Here is a 15,551-nt window from a genome sequence, read left to right as displayed (position 1 = left end):
CACGTAAGGAGGGTAAGGGGAAAACATGCTACAGTTAACAGCAATCTACATGTGAGCAGTGGCAAAACCATTTATCCTAAACATACTAAGAGGTAGGTGCCTATAAACACAAACTTTTGAGATAAGAGAGTAGTTAGTGTTTCAGTATAGTGCTTTAGTGTATCATCAGTGGTAGTTTTGGTAGGGTTCCTACTTCTTACCAATAAATCTGACACGATAGTTTTAAAATACAAGCAAATACAATAACACTTAACCCAAGTTCAAGTGAGAAACAAAATACTGGTGCTTTTTTGCTATAGGCTCCACTTAGATACATATGCCCACAAAAAAAAAAAAAAAAAGTTGAAGAACAGCTGTCTCAGAACTGCACCATAGTCCCAGCCCTAGAAATTTTCAGCTGTCAGCACCTAAGGGTAACTTTTCAGTGCAGCCTGGCTTACAATGAAACAAACAGATCCTGTTTCTAGGGTTACAATTATCAGCTAAATAAATAGGATTTTTTAAACTTATCTACTAAACACATCAGTGGCAAAACCGCAATTGCTTAAGATAATGAACCAAATACAGGTGTGTCTGTGTGCAGCCAGTCATTTCTGCAAGAAAGTACATCCAAGAGGTGGAGTAGAAATTAAGCAGAATGATTGGAGAAGCCTAACACACTCCCAGGAATGTGACTTGAAACAGAGCAAAAGGGAGCTGCAGTGCCCCTCTGCTGAAATGGGAATGATTATCTGAATGTTTCCTCTCTCCAAACCTCCCCACAATTAAGCTCTTTTTATTTCTGTGCCTTGCAGACAGTTTGAGGCAAACAAACAATTCTCTCCAGTTTTAATATGAAGTACATTAGAAGTTCAATAACTAGGAGATGGCTTCTCAAAGGTAGAACTGCATGTTAGTGGAGAGCTCAATCCCCTTATGATTTCAACCACAACTTTTGCAGCAACTTCAGTAAGAACAAGACTGAGATCCTTGGAATACATCTTTGGTGCACCAAAAAAGTTTGCCTCAATTTTTTTTGAAACAAAACAAAAACAATCAGTTCTATAATGAAGCTGAAAATATGACTCAGTTCATTAAGCAAAACAGACTAACTAAAATACTGATCAAGTTCAAACATACATCCTCCTCCTCCAGCAGGAAAAGCCAATTTCTTTATCTGGCATCTGCTAGACAACATCTAAATTATAGAGAACTGCTGAATAAAATAATTTGCTGAACTCAAACACCAGTTGGTTCATACATCAAACTAAAGTCACATTTTTCACAAGTACTTTCCCAAGATTTTTGGAAGAAAAACCCAAAATTTTTATGATATCAACTTCTATGGAGATCCATGAATGACTATATGGAGAAAATGGCAGAATTCCCTTGGGAATTAAAAAATTCCTAAACCTTCTAAATGCCCTTAGAGAAGCTAGGATTATTCCAATAGCTTTCGTGTGATATGGCTAAATATAATTTTTTTTTTTTCTAAATCAAATCCAAGCTTCACATCAGCATTTAAAGTACATCAAAATTTTAAATTGTGATGAATGAAAGTAATAGCAGAAAATTGGAATTTTTTGTGAAGCATATATTCCTGTAGCAGTACAGAAATATCAATACAGCCTTTGAAATAGATGACTCAAAAAAGATTAATCAACAAGAACCAAATGGCAACCTTCTCTGCTCATTACATTACTTGACAATATGAATGTGCATTTACTTTAAGGTGATAAAACAAACATGCCCAGTATTAAAAATAAAATGGTTTGAATTTTTGGGCATTGATTTTGGATGACCTATAGCTAAAGAAAGAAATGGGAGTGCTCAGTATCTTCAGTCAGGCTTTAATGAATATAATTTTTCATGATGTAGTATCTTCTAATTTCTTTAAAATAAAAAAGTTAAACACTGATTTTGGTTAATGATAATGTTTCTATGATGTACAAGTTAATAGAGAAGATCCATGGGATTGAAGTTGCATATACATCTGAGAACTCTCAAACTCTAGGAATGAGTCTTCTGCTTAACTTCTTAAAAATCTCCGACACCTCAAAAAAAGGGCACCTTCCTCTACCTGGCCTTTCTTCCAATACGATTAGACCAATACCAGTACAAATGCTTGTAGTAGTGTAACTTCTCCCATAGCATGAATTATAACAAACACAAATGTTTGAAACGTGACTGCATGAAGTCTGTAATGGCAGTGCCAGAAAACAAACAAAAGTAATAAAACACCACCAGAAAAAAAAAACAACAACAACAAAACAAACAAACAAAAAAAAAACAACAACCACCAACAACAACACACACACACACACACAAAAAAAAAACCAACCAAACAAAACCCCCAAAATGGCAACATCCCAAAAACAAAACAAAACCAAAAAAGCAAACAAGTGTACTGGTAAGATATTTTTAAAAGTACCTCAGTTCTTATCAGCAAATAACAGGCTTAGACTCTCTTTTCTAGCTGTAGTCAATAGACAACACTGCTCTTTTTCTAGTCTAAGTACAGGCAAATCTTCAAAGAGGTAACACAACTAATAGCTGACTTCAAATATGAATAAGCTGTATTAACAAAGTTCAGACAAATTCAATTTAACATTTAATCCAGACTAATTCATCTGGCTCCCATTACCACTAGCAAATTACTGTATAAAACTTTTGGTTACAGAAAGATAAGTTAGTTCCTTTAGACTATGAAGGAAAACCATTCATCATAAAGGGGACTGCAAACATAATAAAACCTATTGTATTAAAAGATAAGTTTAAAATGTGCCTGCTGCAACACGTATTTCTCCATGCAAGAGAAAGTTCTCACACTGCAGAGCTGTTTTCACCTCGGTGAGCAGACTGATAGTTAATCTGAATCATTTTGTCCTATTCTGGGCTTCAGATCTGTTTTCATCCTTGTGCTTCAGTATTGCTGGAATGAGAACAGCTGTGAATGGGCATGTTACTATCAGCAAGTTCTCTGAAGGATCTGGACACGGCCTGGTCACATTCTAAACAAGGCTGTTCTTACTCTGAAGAAACTAAAAATGACAATTTCATAAATCTTCTGTCAGTATTTAGCACCTCATTTTCAGTGAAAGTTTTCATCATCTGTCTAGGAAATCTATCTTCTTCATTCCATAAAAATGTATTCAAAGGGAGTGTAAACTGCAGATGAAGTTACATTTTGTAATTTCTTTTTTTCTTTCCAACATACAATTTTACATTTTATGCAGAGGTTAAATTGTGTTAACATTTCTGAAATCACGACATGAGCAGTAACTAAAATAGTCATCTGTCCTCTTAAAGGCTCTAGCTTGCTCCAAAGAAAGTGAAAGAAAGAGAAGGCAAAAATTATTTTAAGCTGCCTTAACTTCCCTCCAGGTTTAGACACCCAAGGAGAAGTCATCTTTGTTGTGAATTACATTTTCAAGTAAGCTACAGGCAGGTTTGCACCTCAAGAAAGCACTGAGCCAAGAACTGTTTACTTCTTGTCCCACATCCAAGATAAGAATTCCTATAAAGCTGTAGAAGGGGAATAATGCACCAGGGTCTGTGCACATCAGATCCTGAAAAAAATGGGAATTCCTATAAATGACATTTTAACAACAAATGTTTTCTGTTCCTAACAATAAGCAGGTAAATTGGAATCTACCACTTTATTTTGACCCTTGCTGAGTAAGTTTCTGATAAAGGTTTCTATCCAAAACTTCCTACCTTGAAATAAAGTGAGGAATGGACTGCAGCATCACAAAGAAAAACTCATAGTTAAAAATATGCTGAAACAAAATGACAAACAGAAGTTGTAGTTTTCATGGGCTATAATTGACAGAGCTCCCAGTGTGTTTATTTAGGATGCACTCTAGTGGACACACATATAACAAAATCAAACAAAGATACAAACAGTATGGACCAATAAGAAAATGAAAGCAACATGTAATTAGCATTAATTTCTAGCATGTTTTAAAATAGTGTCCTACATTTTGCAGGCTGTATGATAGTTTACAGCCTTTTGAAGACTAAATGATGATTTACATTTTCATGGTCAACATGACTGGACATTAAGTGTAAATGGACATGAGTTACCAGTTTTTGAAGTGCTAATCTAAATATTAACACTAATAACAAACGTAACATGTAATAACAAATATAATTGTAAGCTGTGCCAAAATCTGTTCACTAGAACACTAACCACATGGGTGTATTCATGCCACAGGAAAGCTTTTGACTATCATAGAAATTGCAAACCAATCAGAATTAACGTAGATAGTAAAGCCTGACCACTTAGACACAAAAGTAGTTCAATTTATCATGACTCCAAAAGTTACACAACCATTTCTAAGTATTTATGCCTGGTAAGTGACATTTTGCTCTTTTGACTTTAAGGATGCTCATATAAGGTGTGGTTATTAACAGCATCCAAAAAGCAGTGTAGCAATAAAATGGGCACAGGGTTTTTTTAATAAAGGTACTTTATCTTTAAGGGGAAAAATAATATATTACTATATGAAAAATCAAGTGCTCATGTTTTTAAAATTTACTAAGATTATTTTTAGTCTGCTCTATGTGATCAAAATGTTCAGAGCAGGAAGACATTTACTATGTGATTGACCCTTGTCTGTTGAGTGTATAGGTATTTTTAAGTTTGCCAAGGACAGCAAACCCCTTAGACTCAGCAATACTATTAAAAAACTGAAGTGAAATTATCAGAAAAATCTTTCATCCCAAGACTGAAGGATGCAGTAAATGCATTAACTACGCACTGATTATGTAACGAAAGGTATTTCCATTACACAATATTGGCCATAGCCATCTAACCTGTAGTAGAAGACAGATTCAAAGGCACATTTTATTGAAGAAGCACAGGATTTCTTAATGCTGATGTCTTTTCCATTTACAGTGAAGAGACACAGAACATTCTTGACAACCTATACCAAGATACCAGTGATTACAAACATCTGTTCTTGTAAAAATGCATCTTTTAGGATTATAGAATTTTTTTTTCTAGATAATCATGAATCAAGCTAAATATTCTTCTAAATTTTTAGAAGTGAAGTTTTGAGAAATAATAACGGTATTTAGTAGAGAACACAGATTTAATTTCTTGATTTAAGAATTCAAGAAAAATGCAGAAAAGTCTTAACTTGACTAATCAAAACTAATATACAGACAATTGCAGCTTACCTAGTAGCCCACAATACCCATAAAAAGATTCTAATAATAAATCTAATAATAAATATATTTATCTAATAATAAAGCCTAGAGCAAACACCTTGTGTTACAAAGTCCACCTCATGACTTCCAGAAGACAAGATCTTCTTGTGCATACTGACTCAGAGTTAAATTTGCCTCTTTCAAATACATTTGGGAAATCTGATTGGATTTTTGCACCAAATTTGACATCCAGAATACTCTCACCATCTTTTAATCTGTAGAGCATTCCCTTTTTCTATCAGAAACCATTCAAATTCTTGGAAAATCATTTTCAAAAATATTTTACTATTTTAATATTGATTCAACCTCTCATATTGTAGCATCTATCTTCAAATCATATTGACACATTATATTTGTATTTATTATGGCTACTTTGATATGCAATAAGTAGAAAATATATTTGCTGCTTTCACTTCAGCTGCAGTTTTCTTCCTGCAAGTCAGCCATGCTAGCGACAATGGTTTAAGAACAAAAAGGAAGAATCAGTGTCAGAATTAACAGACTTTATACGAACACCTTAAAAAACAGACACTGGAAAAACAGGTATGTAAATCAATTCTATTTATAAAATACATAAATCAAGATATTACACTTCAGGATCAGCAAGTAATGAGTAGAAAACATATTTACTGCTTTCATGTCAGCTCTAACTTTCTTCTTCTGTTATTGATGGGAGACTTGTTTGACTCTGAAAAAGAACAACAAAAAAATTCTATCACTTACCAGCATCCACTGAATTCCTTTGTAAAAAGGAAAATAGGAAAAAAAACCTGCCCATGATAGACAAGTTGGTACCTATCAGTCTAATCATGTATTCTTCCATTCAGTACAATGAATGCCATCACCAGATTTCTATTATAAAATCCATCAAATTTGGATGAAGCATTGTGATTCTGAGGGCAGAATTAATAGTACAAGCCTATATCTCTTATTTTATCAATCTGTTCTTGATTTGTAGCAAACATCTCACAGTAAAACCTGAAATAACATCCCCAAAAGCCAAATGTAATCTAAAGCCTCTAGGTATGAAAACTTGATACACGTAGGAAGCAGCAGGTACTACTTACAACTCATTTTCACTTCTAGTTTTGCAATTTTCTTATTAAAGAACCCATAAAATATGCCCAAAGCCTCAAGAATATTTTAAAATACGTAATTATCAGAAAATTCTAAAAATTTGGGCTATATGAGATCTTGCATACATATCTGATTTACCTCAGTGGAATAAACACCTGTGAAAAGCTGACTCTAAGAACAGTCATAAGTATTTTCCTAAATCTATTGAGAGAAAACTTCTAAAACAAGCTGCTATTAAAAAACCCCTTACATATAAAGTATATTATTATAACAACAGAAATTCAGAGCCAGAATTACACTACTGATACCAGAAATGAAGTGATTTAGTATACATTGTACATAACTCTTCACACAGCACAGAAAGGCTGCCTCCTCTTTAAGCATATTCATCCTTTAGTGTGTAACATATCTGAATACAAAAGGGTGCTTTAAATCTTCAGAATTTAGTCAGCTAACACCACAGAGTCTTCTACAATGGCTTAGCTCCTACCAGAATGCAGCTATGGGCAGTCTGGAGGTTGTGGACAAAATACCATCCCTTAAACAGTTTTAACCTTTTGATAGGTCAGCACAGAAAAGCAAAGCTGTAAGAATCAATGATTTATAATCTCTTTCTAAACACTTACTGGTTCACTCTCATCTGGCTCCTCAGCTTTGGGTGAAGTAGGTGTTCCAGGTCTATCTGTAACTTCAGCTATTGATTTTTCATTTTCCTGTGGTAATGAAAACCAGCTTTCAGTTTCAGTCATGAAATCACATTCCAGGTGTGTCAAAATGACATTATGTATTAATATAAAGAGAATACTTCAGATAAGTACTATACAAATTTAGTGATATGGGAATGTGGTCTTTGAATGCTTAACCTTTTTTATTCTTTTTTTTATTAACAGCAATTTTAAATTTTTACACATTCATTTTTTTTGTCACTTTCAAACTCTCATCTTCCTACAGTTACGTTTTGTCAGTATTTTAACAGAGTTTTCTAAAAACTTAGGTATTTCTAAAGTACTCTGCGCTCCACAGAGTTTTAAAAGCTTTTGGGAGATAAGCAGTCCAAATATGCATGTATGTTGTTACTGAAGCAGCATTAAAAAAACCATAAACACGGATATCTGTATACACTCTTCTGTTAATAGAAATTTCCCCACTCCACTAAGATATCATAATCCAGAGGCATTGCAATTCCAAACCACAGCTCTTTTTCCAGATGCAGTAAACGGATTTTGTGCTAACACCCCGTAAAACACTACTGTCTTGATACTTAAATTAGACATGATTATTTTATAAAACTTTCTAATAAATACCATCAAGGAATGTGGAAGCATCAGCTAAGCTGACTTTATGCTGGATTTTTGTAATAAATTTATGTTTTCTTCTGGTTAAAATTCAAGTATAAAACCCAAAATGCAGAAGCCACATGTTAGACATTTCCCCCTATCTACACTCCTGTTTCTTTAATTATGTGTTCATTCAACACCCATGGGCTTCTGCTTTGTGTTTTGTAATTGATGCCTGTGTCTGGAAAAAATGGCTGATAAATGGTATTTTCAAACCACCAACTAAGCATTGGCTTAAACCTCTTGATCCTCCTGCTGCAACTGCATTTCAGCTTCTTCATTCTCTGCTTCCAACTCTGCATGTTCTTCCTCCAGCTGAGCCTGCAATCAGTTTAAGAAAGGACAAATTGGAAAGAAACCCCCCTCCACATTTATCTTTTTCACCACATTGTTTAAAATGTATTTATTATTGAAATAATAAATAGAAAGTAAGCAAAAAGCACAACTACTATGTTATGTTAACAACGAAGTCCTTTCAGTATCATCTGGTTTAACATTTTCAAAGGTTTGAGACTCTTATGGATAAAAAGCTTTACTACCACAAGAAAAAAAATTAACTGAAGTTAGTGTACACACCTCAGATACTGTCTCATTACACATGCTTTTTATCAGTCTGTATTAGTTACCTCCTGTCCTTTAGATTAAGCTCTTTGATAATTTGGGTAGTACCTAGCACAGATGGATGAATTAATATAGAATCAAATTTATAGAAAAATTTGACAAGCAATGTCATTAACATTAATCAGGTCTATCAGCAACCTTTCGTACTTACAACTGGAAATATCGAACAGGAAGTGTTTATTAATTGTGAGCATAAGTTCTATTACAGTTATTAGTATACAAAGAGCTCCAAGATGCCACAGCACCATATGCTGCTGTGGATTATCTATTATTAAGTACTAATAACCTGATGTTGTTCTTCAAGTTTCTGCTGCTTTTCTTCCTGGATTTTTAGCCTTTCAAGTTCTGCTAGAGCTGCCTCCCGTTCTTGTTCCAGCTCAGCTCTCTCCAGCATTCTCTATTTCGGAGGTAACACAGAATCAGTGAAACATAAAAATATATTAAATAACATCAACTATATTGTAGCAATCTTGTTGTGCCTAAGTTGGATCCACCTTTTTTTCTTCATCTAAATTTCTTCTGTAATTGTAAATCCAATGTGCAAGATACTCTATTGGATCTGCTGGCCGATGCTCTACAACTTCTGCCAGTCCCTTCTTCAGGCAACTTCCCAGGCATTGTTTCAGATATTGAGACTCCATCCAAATCTACTGACAATAAGCAGACAGATATTAAATATCAGTGTCAGAATTAAGTTAGAGGGCTTAAGAACTCTTGCTTCAGGCACCAAACACTGACTACGACATTACTTTGTACTAAGCTTGCAATTTATACAGGTAAGTTATTTAATAATGGTTTAGTTCTTAAAAGCTCCAGTGACAAGTCAGTTATATCAATCACAGCAGGAAAAAAAAAATGCTCAAATCCCACCTTACTCTTTGGACATGTATAATTCATGAACTACTTGGAAACATGCTGATAATTCTAGGTCTGAATGATAACAAACAAACAAAAAAACAACCTCGCCCCCCCCACACACAAAAGCCTAACAAACAAGCAAAAAAACCCCAACGCCCCCTCCCCCCCCCCCATCCAAAACCAAACCTGAAAAGCACAAGAAGACAATAGAAAACTTCTACACAGATACTCGGAGAACAGGTAAGTAGTTCTGAGGACAATCAAGGGATGATTTATAATTTGATCAGTCAAAGCTATCTTTAAGACATAGGTGCAAGGAGAGGGCCTGAAGCACTCTAACAGTTACGAAAGGCACACATCTCTGTGCACACATTTTACTAGCCCGGTTTAAGCAAACTCGAGCCTTCCTTTGGTGTCAAGGGGGCTGAATCCGTGTGGGGCAGCCACGGCCGGGCGGGGCGGCGGGGCGGCGGGGCAGCAGGGCAGCAGGGCAGCGCCCCGAGCGCCGGGCCGAGCACCTGGCCCCTCCTCCGCGCTCACAGCGGCTCTGGGGGACCGTAATGCTGCCCACCCTCTTAACCCGGAGCCGCCACCCACGCCCTCTTGCCAGGGCTCCATTTAAGCACAGCTGGGCCTCCCCCCTTTCCCTAGGCTCCGGGCGGGGTGGGCCCGCTCCTCATCGCCTACGCCTTGTTCTCGGAATCCTGGGAGAGCCTGGCCCGTTACCCCGCCTCGCCCCAGGCTCCACGATAGTCACTGGCACCCGGGGCTATCGCTGCCCTGCTTCTGGCGCTGCAGAGCTTCCCTCGGAGAGCAGCCCTGCTCCGGCTCCTCCCCAGCAGCAGCTCCCCGGCCCGGCCCGGCCCGCTCCTACCGCCCGGCCCCGGACGCGCGGGGCTGCTCCGCAACAGCGCCGCCAGCGCAGCGCGCCCCGGCGCCGCCGCAGGCGCTGACGGAGCGGCGGGGGGGCTGCTCGGAAAGGTCACCGATGGCACGGAACCGGGAACAGGGGCCCAGACCCCGGAGGATCATGTGGCCCTTGCGAGAGACCTCGACAGGCCGGAGGGATGGGCAGAGAAGAATGTGAAGTTAAGCAATGGTAAATGTAGGGTCCTGCACCTGGGGAGAAATAACCCCGAGCACCGGGAGAAGCTGGAGGCTCAGATGCTGCAGAACTGCTCTGTGGAGAAGGACCTGGGGGTCCTGGTGGACAAGATTTCCATGAGCCAGCAGTGCCCTTGTGGCCAAGAAAACCAAGGGTATCCTGGGGTGCATTAGGAAGAGCATTGCCAGCAGGTCGAGGGGAGTGATCCTGCTCCTCTGCTCAGCTCTGGTGAGGCTCTGCCTGGGGTGCTGTGTCAGTTCTGGGCTCCCCAGTGAGAGAGGGGCATGAAGATCCTGGAGCAGGTCCAGCAGAGGGCATGAAGATGATTAAGGGACTGGGGCACCTCTTACAAGGAAAAGCTGAGAGGGCTGAGCCTGAGCATTGAGGTGATTGATAGGGGCCCTCATTGATGTATAAATACCTAGAGGGGAGGTGCCAAGGTCTGCTCAGTGGTGCCAACCTCTAGGACACCAGACAATGGTCAGAAACTGATGCATAGGAAGTTCTGTCGAAGCAGGAGGTAGTTCTTTACTCTGTGCAGGTGACCACACACTGGAACAGATTGCCCAGGAAGGTTGTGGAATCTCTCCATCTAACTGAAAGCTGTCTGGATGCAGTTCTGTGCAACGCGCTCTAGGACGACCCTAGCTGAGCAGGGAGGATGGACCAGAAGACCCACTGTGATGCTTTCCAACTGTTTTAATGCTCTCTCTCTCTGAGCAGCTTCCCTTCACAACTGATGCCATCTTTTCTGGTCCCTGCCAAATTCATCGGCTGACGTCCACCTCAAATTTGACCAGCTGTCTGCTTTACTATCAACTTCTAATGGGGTATTAAAAACCCCTGCGAACAACTGCAGCTGGAAGAACTAACTCCGTGCGTTGATTAATTCCGACGCCTACGTGCACTAACGTTATCTTAGCCGCTCCCTGGCAGAAGTGGAAGGCGGGCTGCTTCCCTGAAGGAAAGGCAGCTGGCGGAGGTGCCGTGACCGGGTAGGAGCCGGCTCCGGGAGCCCGGGGATGGAGCGGTGAGGAGCCGGCTCCGGGAGCCCGGGGATGGAGCGGTGAGGAGCGGGCTCCGGGAGCCCGGGGATGGAGCGGTGAGGAGCGGGCTCCGGGAGCCCGGGGATGGAGCGGTGAGGAGCCGGCTCCCGGAGCTCGGGGAGGAGCCGGCCGGGGGGTGTCGCTGGCGCCCCGCGAACGCTCGGCGCAGGCCGCAGAGCGCAGCCGCCCGCCCCGGCCGGAGGGGCCCTGCGCCGGCGCGGTCATGGCGGCGGAGCGCGGCACGGCGGCCGAGGCCCTCGTGGGGCAGGTGGTGCTGCCCGGGGACCTGCTGCTGCTCCCCGCGCACTACGACGAGGACGCGGAGGGCGAGCGGCTGCGGCTGAGCGCGGGCGCGGCGCCGCAGGGGCGGCTGCTGTGCGGGCCGGGGCTGCGGCGCAGCGGGGCCGGGCTGCTGGTCACCACGTGCGGGCTGCTGCGGCACCGGCCCGGGGGCGGCGGCGCCTACTGGGTGGACTCGCAGCAGAAGCGGGTACGGGCGCGGCCGGGCCCGGGTGTCCGTGTGTACACGGGTAGGTGTGCTAGCTCCCGTCTGGCCCGCGCTCCCCTGACCCTCTGTCTCCCTCCCCCGCTGCAGTACGTGCCGGTGAAGGGCGATCACGTCATAGGGATCGTGACGGCCAAAGCGGGGGACGTGTTCAGGCTGGACGTGGGCGGCAGCGAGCCGGCGTCCCTGTCCTACCTGGCCTTCGAAGGCGCCACGAAGAGGAACAGGCCGAACGTGCAGGTGGGTGCCTTGGTTAGCATCGTTAGGAGGCGCTTCTCTTGCGTTTCAGTAGCTTTTCTTAGGGCAAGTGTTCTCATAAGCCCCCGTCAGAGGAGTTATGCAGGTCTAGCTGTAATGGTTTCGCCTTGGTTCTCCTCGCAGGGTTTTGCACCGTTAGGCCGCGGCCTTTCTGGGTTTTCCTAGGACTAACTAGCGTGGTTTGCTCTCTCTCAGGTGGCTGGGTGCTTCACTCGCATGTTTTTGTTTGCTTATAGTGCTGCCAGGAGCAGATGCGATTCACGAGTAAGGTGCATCCCAAAGGGCACTCCGATGTTAAGGTTTTAAAACGTGACGCTGGTGGAAAATCCTGAGTGGGGCTTTTCAACAGCACTATTATAAATAGTTGTGTTGTGCATGCATGCCACAGTTTCTGTTCTTTAGTGAAAAGCCATTACCAGAATGTAAAAGGAACTGTAAAGGAAAACAAAATAGGCTGGAATGCTATTTTTTAATTGTTGTCATGCTAAATGATTATAAGAGGTTATTCTCTTGTTCTTTGATGCTGTTTTGTATAGGTGGGAGATCTTATTTATGGTCAGTTCGTTGTAGCAAATAAAGACATGGAGCCAGAGATGGTCTGTATAGACAGCAGTGGAAAATCAAGTGGAATGGGAATAATTGGACAAGATGGCTTCCTCTTTAAAGTTTCCTTAGGTCTAATAAGAAAGTAAGTACTAAAAAAATGTAAGTAGTCATTGTCACGTGTAAGATTCCCACTGCTGTTTTGATGACTTTGGAGCAGTGTTGGCAGTTTGGTTAATCAGTGTCTGTAATTCTTGTGGAGAGTGCATTTAAATCAGATTTACTGAATAGAGTATGGATTGATCTAGAAGGAAAGTTTTTTTCCTCTTAAGAGGCTTAGAAGCTCTTTTGTATGGTGTTGCATGACCTGTTCAAAAAGTGATGTGGTTGCCAAGGCAGTGTGGAAAATAAAAGTTGTGACCTGGGGAAGTCAGACATTCAGGGTAGTGTTTCAGGTATGTGCATATTACCACGGAGTTTAAAACTTAGCAATGCTTATTGTCCTTTTTTTGTTTCATGGGCTAGTGGAGGGTGTATGTTTGGCTGACAGCTGATTAAAGGGATATTAGCACATCAGTACACATTATTTTCTGACTTCCAAAGAAAAATAAATAACATTGAAATAAAGATATAGATTAAAAAATGTAGGATTTTAGTTTAATACTAGCACTGACACATTAATCCAGGAACTGTTTCATAAGCTTTTAAATGTATTGTGAACTTCAGAGTTGCTTATACTGATGTAAGTACAAGATTTTTTTTTTGTGACTGTCAAAGAATACCAGTTTACATGGATAAACAATAGTCAAACTTTGTTGTTGCTTCTGGGGTGGAATTTTTTTTGTTTGTTTTTGTCATTCTTTGGATAAGCAATCTGGCAGTGCAGAGCAGCTTTTTCATACCTGCAATTGTCTGATTTATATGTCCTATCAGAAGTCAGTGCAAACTGATACAGAATTTTACAGCCATTGTTTTTCAAATTTTGTCTGTATACAAGTTAAAAATAACAGCATATTACAAGTAAACTGGTAAATCCTGATATGCTTTTCGTTTTTGTGAATACTTGTTCGAGCTTGATTTAATCCTGGATGTATTACATTATTTAGTATGCTGTCATCTAATAAATATGAAGTAGTCTTTTTATTGCTGTTAATACTGTTTCCTGAAGTAGAAGGGAAGTCCTGTTCTGAAAGATGTCTCTAGTGTGTCAAATTCATAAATAGCCCTTCAAAAATGTCATTTTATCAAACAATGTTCTTCTAGAATTTATTAGATCATAGACTTGTTGTAAATGTATTAATTCACTTTAAACTTGTCAGGGATTGTTTCTGAATCTAGTGAGGAAAAAACCTAGATTTACAATGGTTTTATTTTTTGGGTGCATGTATTTTATATCATACATCTGATACTGTATTGCTATTTTATTTTGCATGTATATGCAACTTAATCATCTTTCAGTGTTTCTTTTACACACTCCCATAATAGCAGAACTGCTGGAGTTACTGGTCAATAATAATGTGATGTCTGTAAGTGTGAGCATTTCTTCCTCTAACTTTTTTTTGGTCTTGTTCACAGGCTCTTGGCTCCCAAATGTGAAATAATTCAAGAGTTGTCACAATTGTACCCATTTGAGCTGGTAATAGGAATGAATGGAAGAATATGGGTAAAAGCAAAAACAGTTCAACAGACTTTAATTATAGTAAATATTTTGGAAGCCTGTGAGTATATGACTGCAGAACAGAGAAAACAGGCGCTTGCCAAACTTTCAGGGAACTGATAGGAGAAAACCTTGAGGATTTGTTTGTGATGACTGTAGGGTGTTTTGGTTATTTTTGTATTCAGGTTTATATTAAAAGCCTTTTTAAAAATGAAGTACTAGACTTTGGTTGTTCTTTATTTTTCTTCTTTATCCGCTCAGCTTGTTTTTGTGTTTTTTAAGGAGTTTTTGTCTCACCTTTCTGGTTATGAAGCCCTGTTTATGTTCATGAATTTTCTGACCAATGGGAAGATGGTCTCTAGAAGCTTTCAGTAGCTCTGAATTTTGAAGTGTAACTACTTAGGTCTTCTTTAAGAAACTGGTGATTTTGTAAGCTGCATGTATTTGTTTTTATAGTTACTAAAATTTCAAACAATCCACGTTTACTTGGGGTAACAAAAAGTGTCCCATGGGTCATTAATTTTGGTCAGGTGCTCTATTTATACAGTGACATGAAGTAATTATTTAATGTATTATGAAATTTGGGAATAGAAATGCAGGTAGAGAATACCAGAAAATAATTGCAGGGTGTAGTATAAAAGAATCACAGGGTGGTTAAGGCAAATGATCAGATAAGACCAAAAATACGTTCACAGGGACATTACCACTTTCCCTAAGAGGTGACCTGCCTAGTAGTATTAAGGACACAGTGATTAGGATGTCACAATAATAGCCATGTGTTTTGTGATTCAAGACACTGATTTCTTTAGTAATAGCATAAAGATGCCACAGAGCTTTACTAATATTTAATAAAATCAGCATTTCTGAGAAAAGCTATGTTTGGCTTCTTTGTGTAACAGTCCCTCTGATGCATGTAGAGGAGATGCTGACCTAGGAAGGGTAAGCTCTCAGTGAATTTTAATATGTAATTTGATACTGTTCTGAGAGAGAAAGAGAGCCCTGGATTAATGGAAGGGTAGCTACAAATGCCTTCTTCCTGTGGGAGAAAAGCTTGATTGTAGGTACCTAATGAACTGCTTGAAGCTGTTAGGCAGTCATTTATATCTGTGGTGTTCTGTGGTTCTTAATAAGCTGAATGGTCTAATAGCAATAGTTAAAGGAAATTACTAAAAATTAACTAATTAAGGTAAGCCTGAATACCATCTTAATTAAAGTGGAAACATACTTTTTCCTGTTTATTCTGTATTTCATCCAAAGCTCAACCTAAGGCATTTTTTTTGATGATAGGGTTGTCTTTGGCATCTGTCATTTAGAAATTGACTCAGGTCAGAGCCAGCTCCTCTGAGTCATC

The 15,551-nt window shown here is 39.9% G+C and overlaps 2 protein-coding genes across 9 annotated transcripts; one reads left to right on the top strand and one right to left on the bottom strand.

Annotated features, from left to right (window-relative positions):
* Positions 1–3,784: 3,784 nt before the first annotated feature.
* DYDC1 (DPY30 domain containing 1) lies at positions 3,785–9,965 on the bottom strand. Of its 8 annotated transcripts, XM_040071605.2 has the most exons (7): positions 9,579–9,608; positions 9,458–9,546; positions 8,723–8,875; positions 8,515–8,625; positions 7,848–7,928; positions 6,897–6,983; positions 3,803–5,881 (listed from the first exon to the last, which is right to left on the bottom strand). In XM_040071605.2, exons 3-7 carry the CDS (start codon positions 8,867–8,869, stop codon positions 5,840–5,842), a joined length of 468 nt encoding a protein of 155 aa, XP_039927539.1. In that variant the 5' UTR covers positions 8,870–8,875; positions 9,458–9,546; positions 9,579–9,608; the 3' UTR covers positions 3,803–5,839. The 8 variants fall into 8 exon arrangements, with proteins under 8 accessions (XP_039927542.1, XP_039927537.1, XP_039927538.1 ...); XM_040071608.1 differs by lacking the exons at positions 9,458–9,546; positions 9,579–9,608 and adding an exon at positions 9,850–9,965 and having other exon boundaries at positions 3,785–5,881; XM_040071603.2 differs by lacking the exons at positions 9,458–9,546; positions 9,579–9,608 and adding an exon at positions 9,813–9,960 and having other exon boundaries at positions 3,785–5,881.
* A 1,495-nt stretch (positions 9,966–11,460) lies between these two features.
* On the top strand, positions 11,461–14,415 carry EXOSC3 (exosome component 3). The gene is made up of 4 exons (XM_040071601.1): positions 11,461–11,727; positions 11,833–11,982; positions 12,537–12,688; positions 14,119–14,415. Exons 1-4 carry the CDS (start codon positions 11,461–11,463, stop codon positions 14,318–14,320), a joined length of 771 nt encoding a protein of 256 aa, XP_039927535.1. The 3' UTR covers positions 14,321–14,415.
* The last annotated feature ends 1,136 nt before the right edge of the window (positions 14,416–15,551 follow it).

Source organism: Hirundo rustica, chromosome 8 (assembly GCF_015227805.2).
Source record: "Hirundo rustica isolate bHirRus1 chromosome 8, bHirRus1.pri.v3, whole genome shotgun sequence".
NCBI lineage: Eukaryota > Metazoa > Chordata > Aves > Passeriformes > Hirundinidae > Hirundo > Hirundo rustica.
This window is presented reverse-complemented; position numbering and strand designations above follow the sequence as displayed.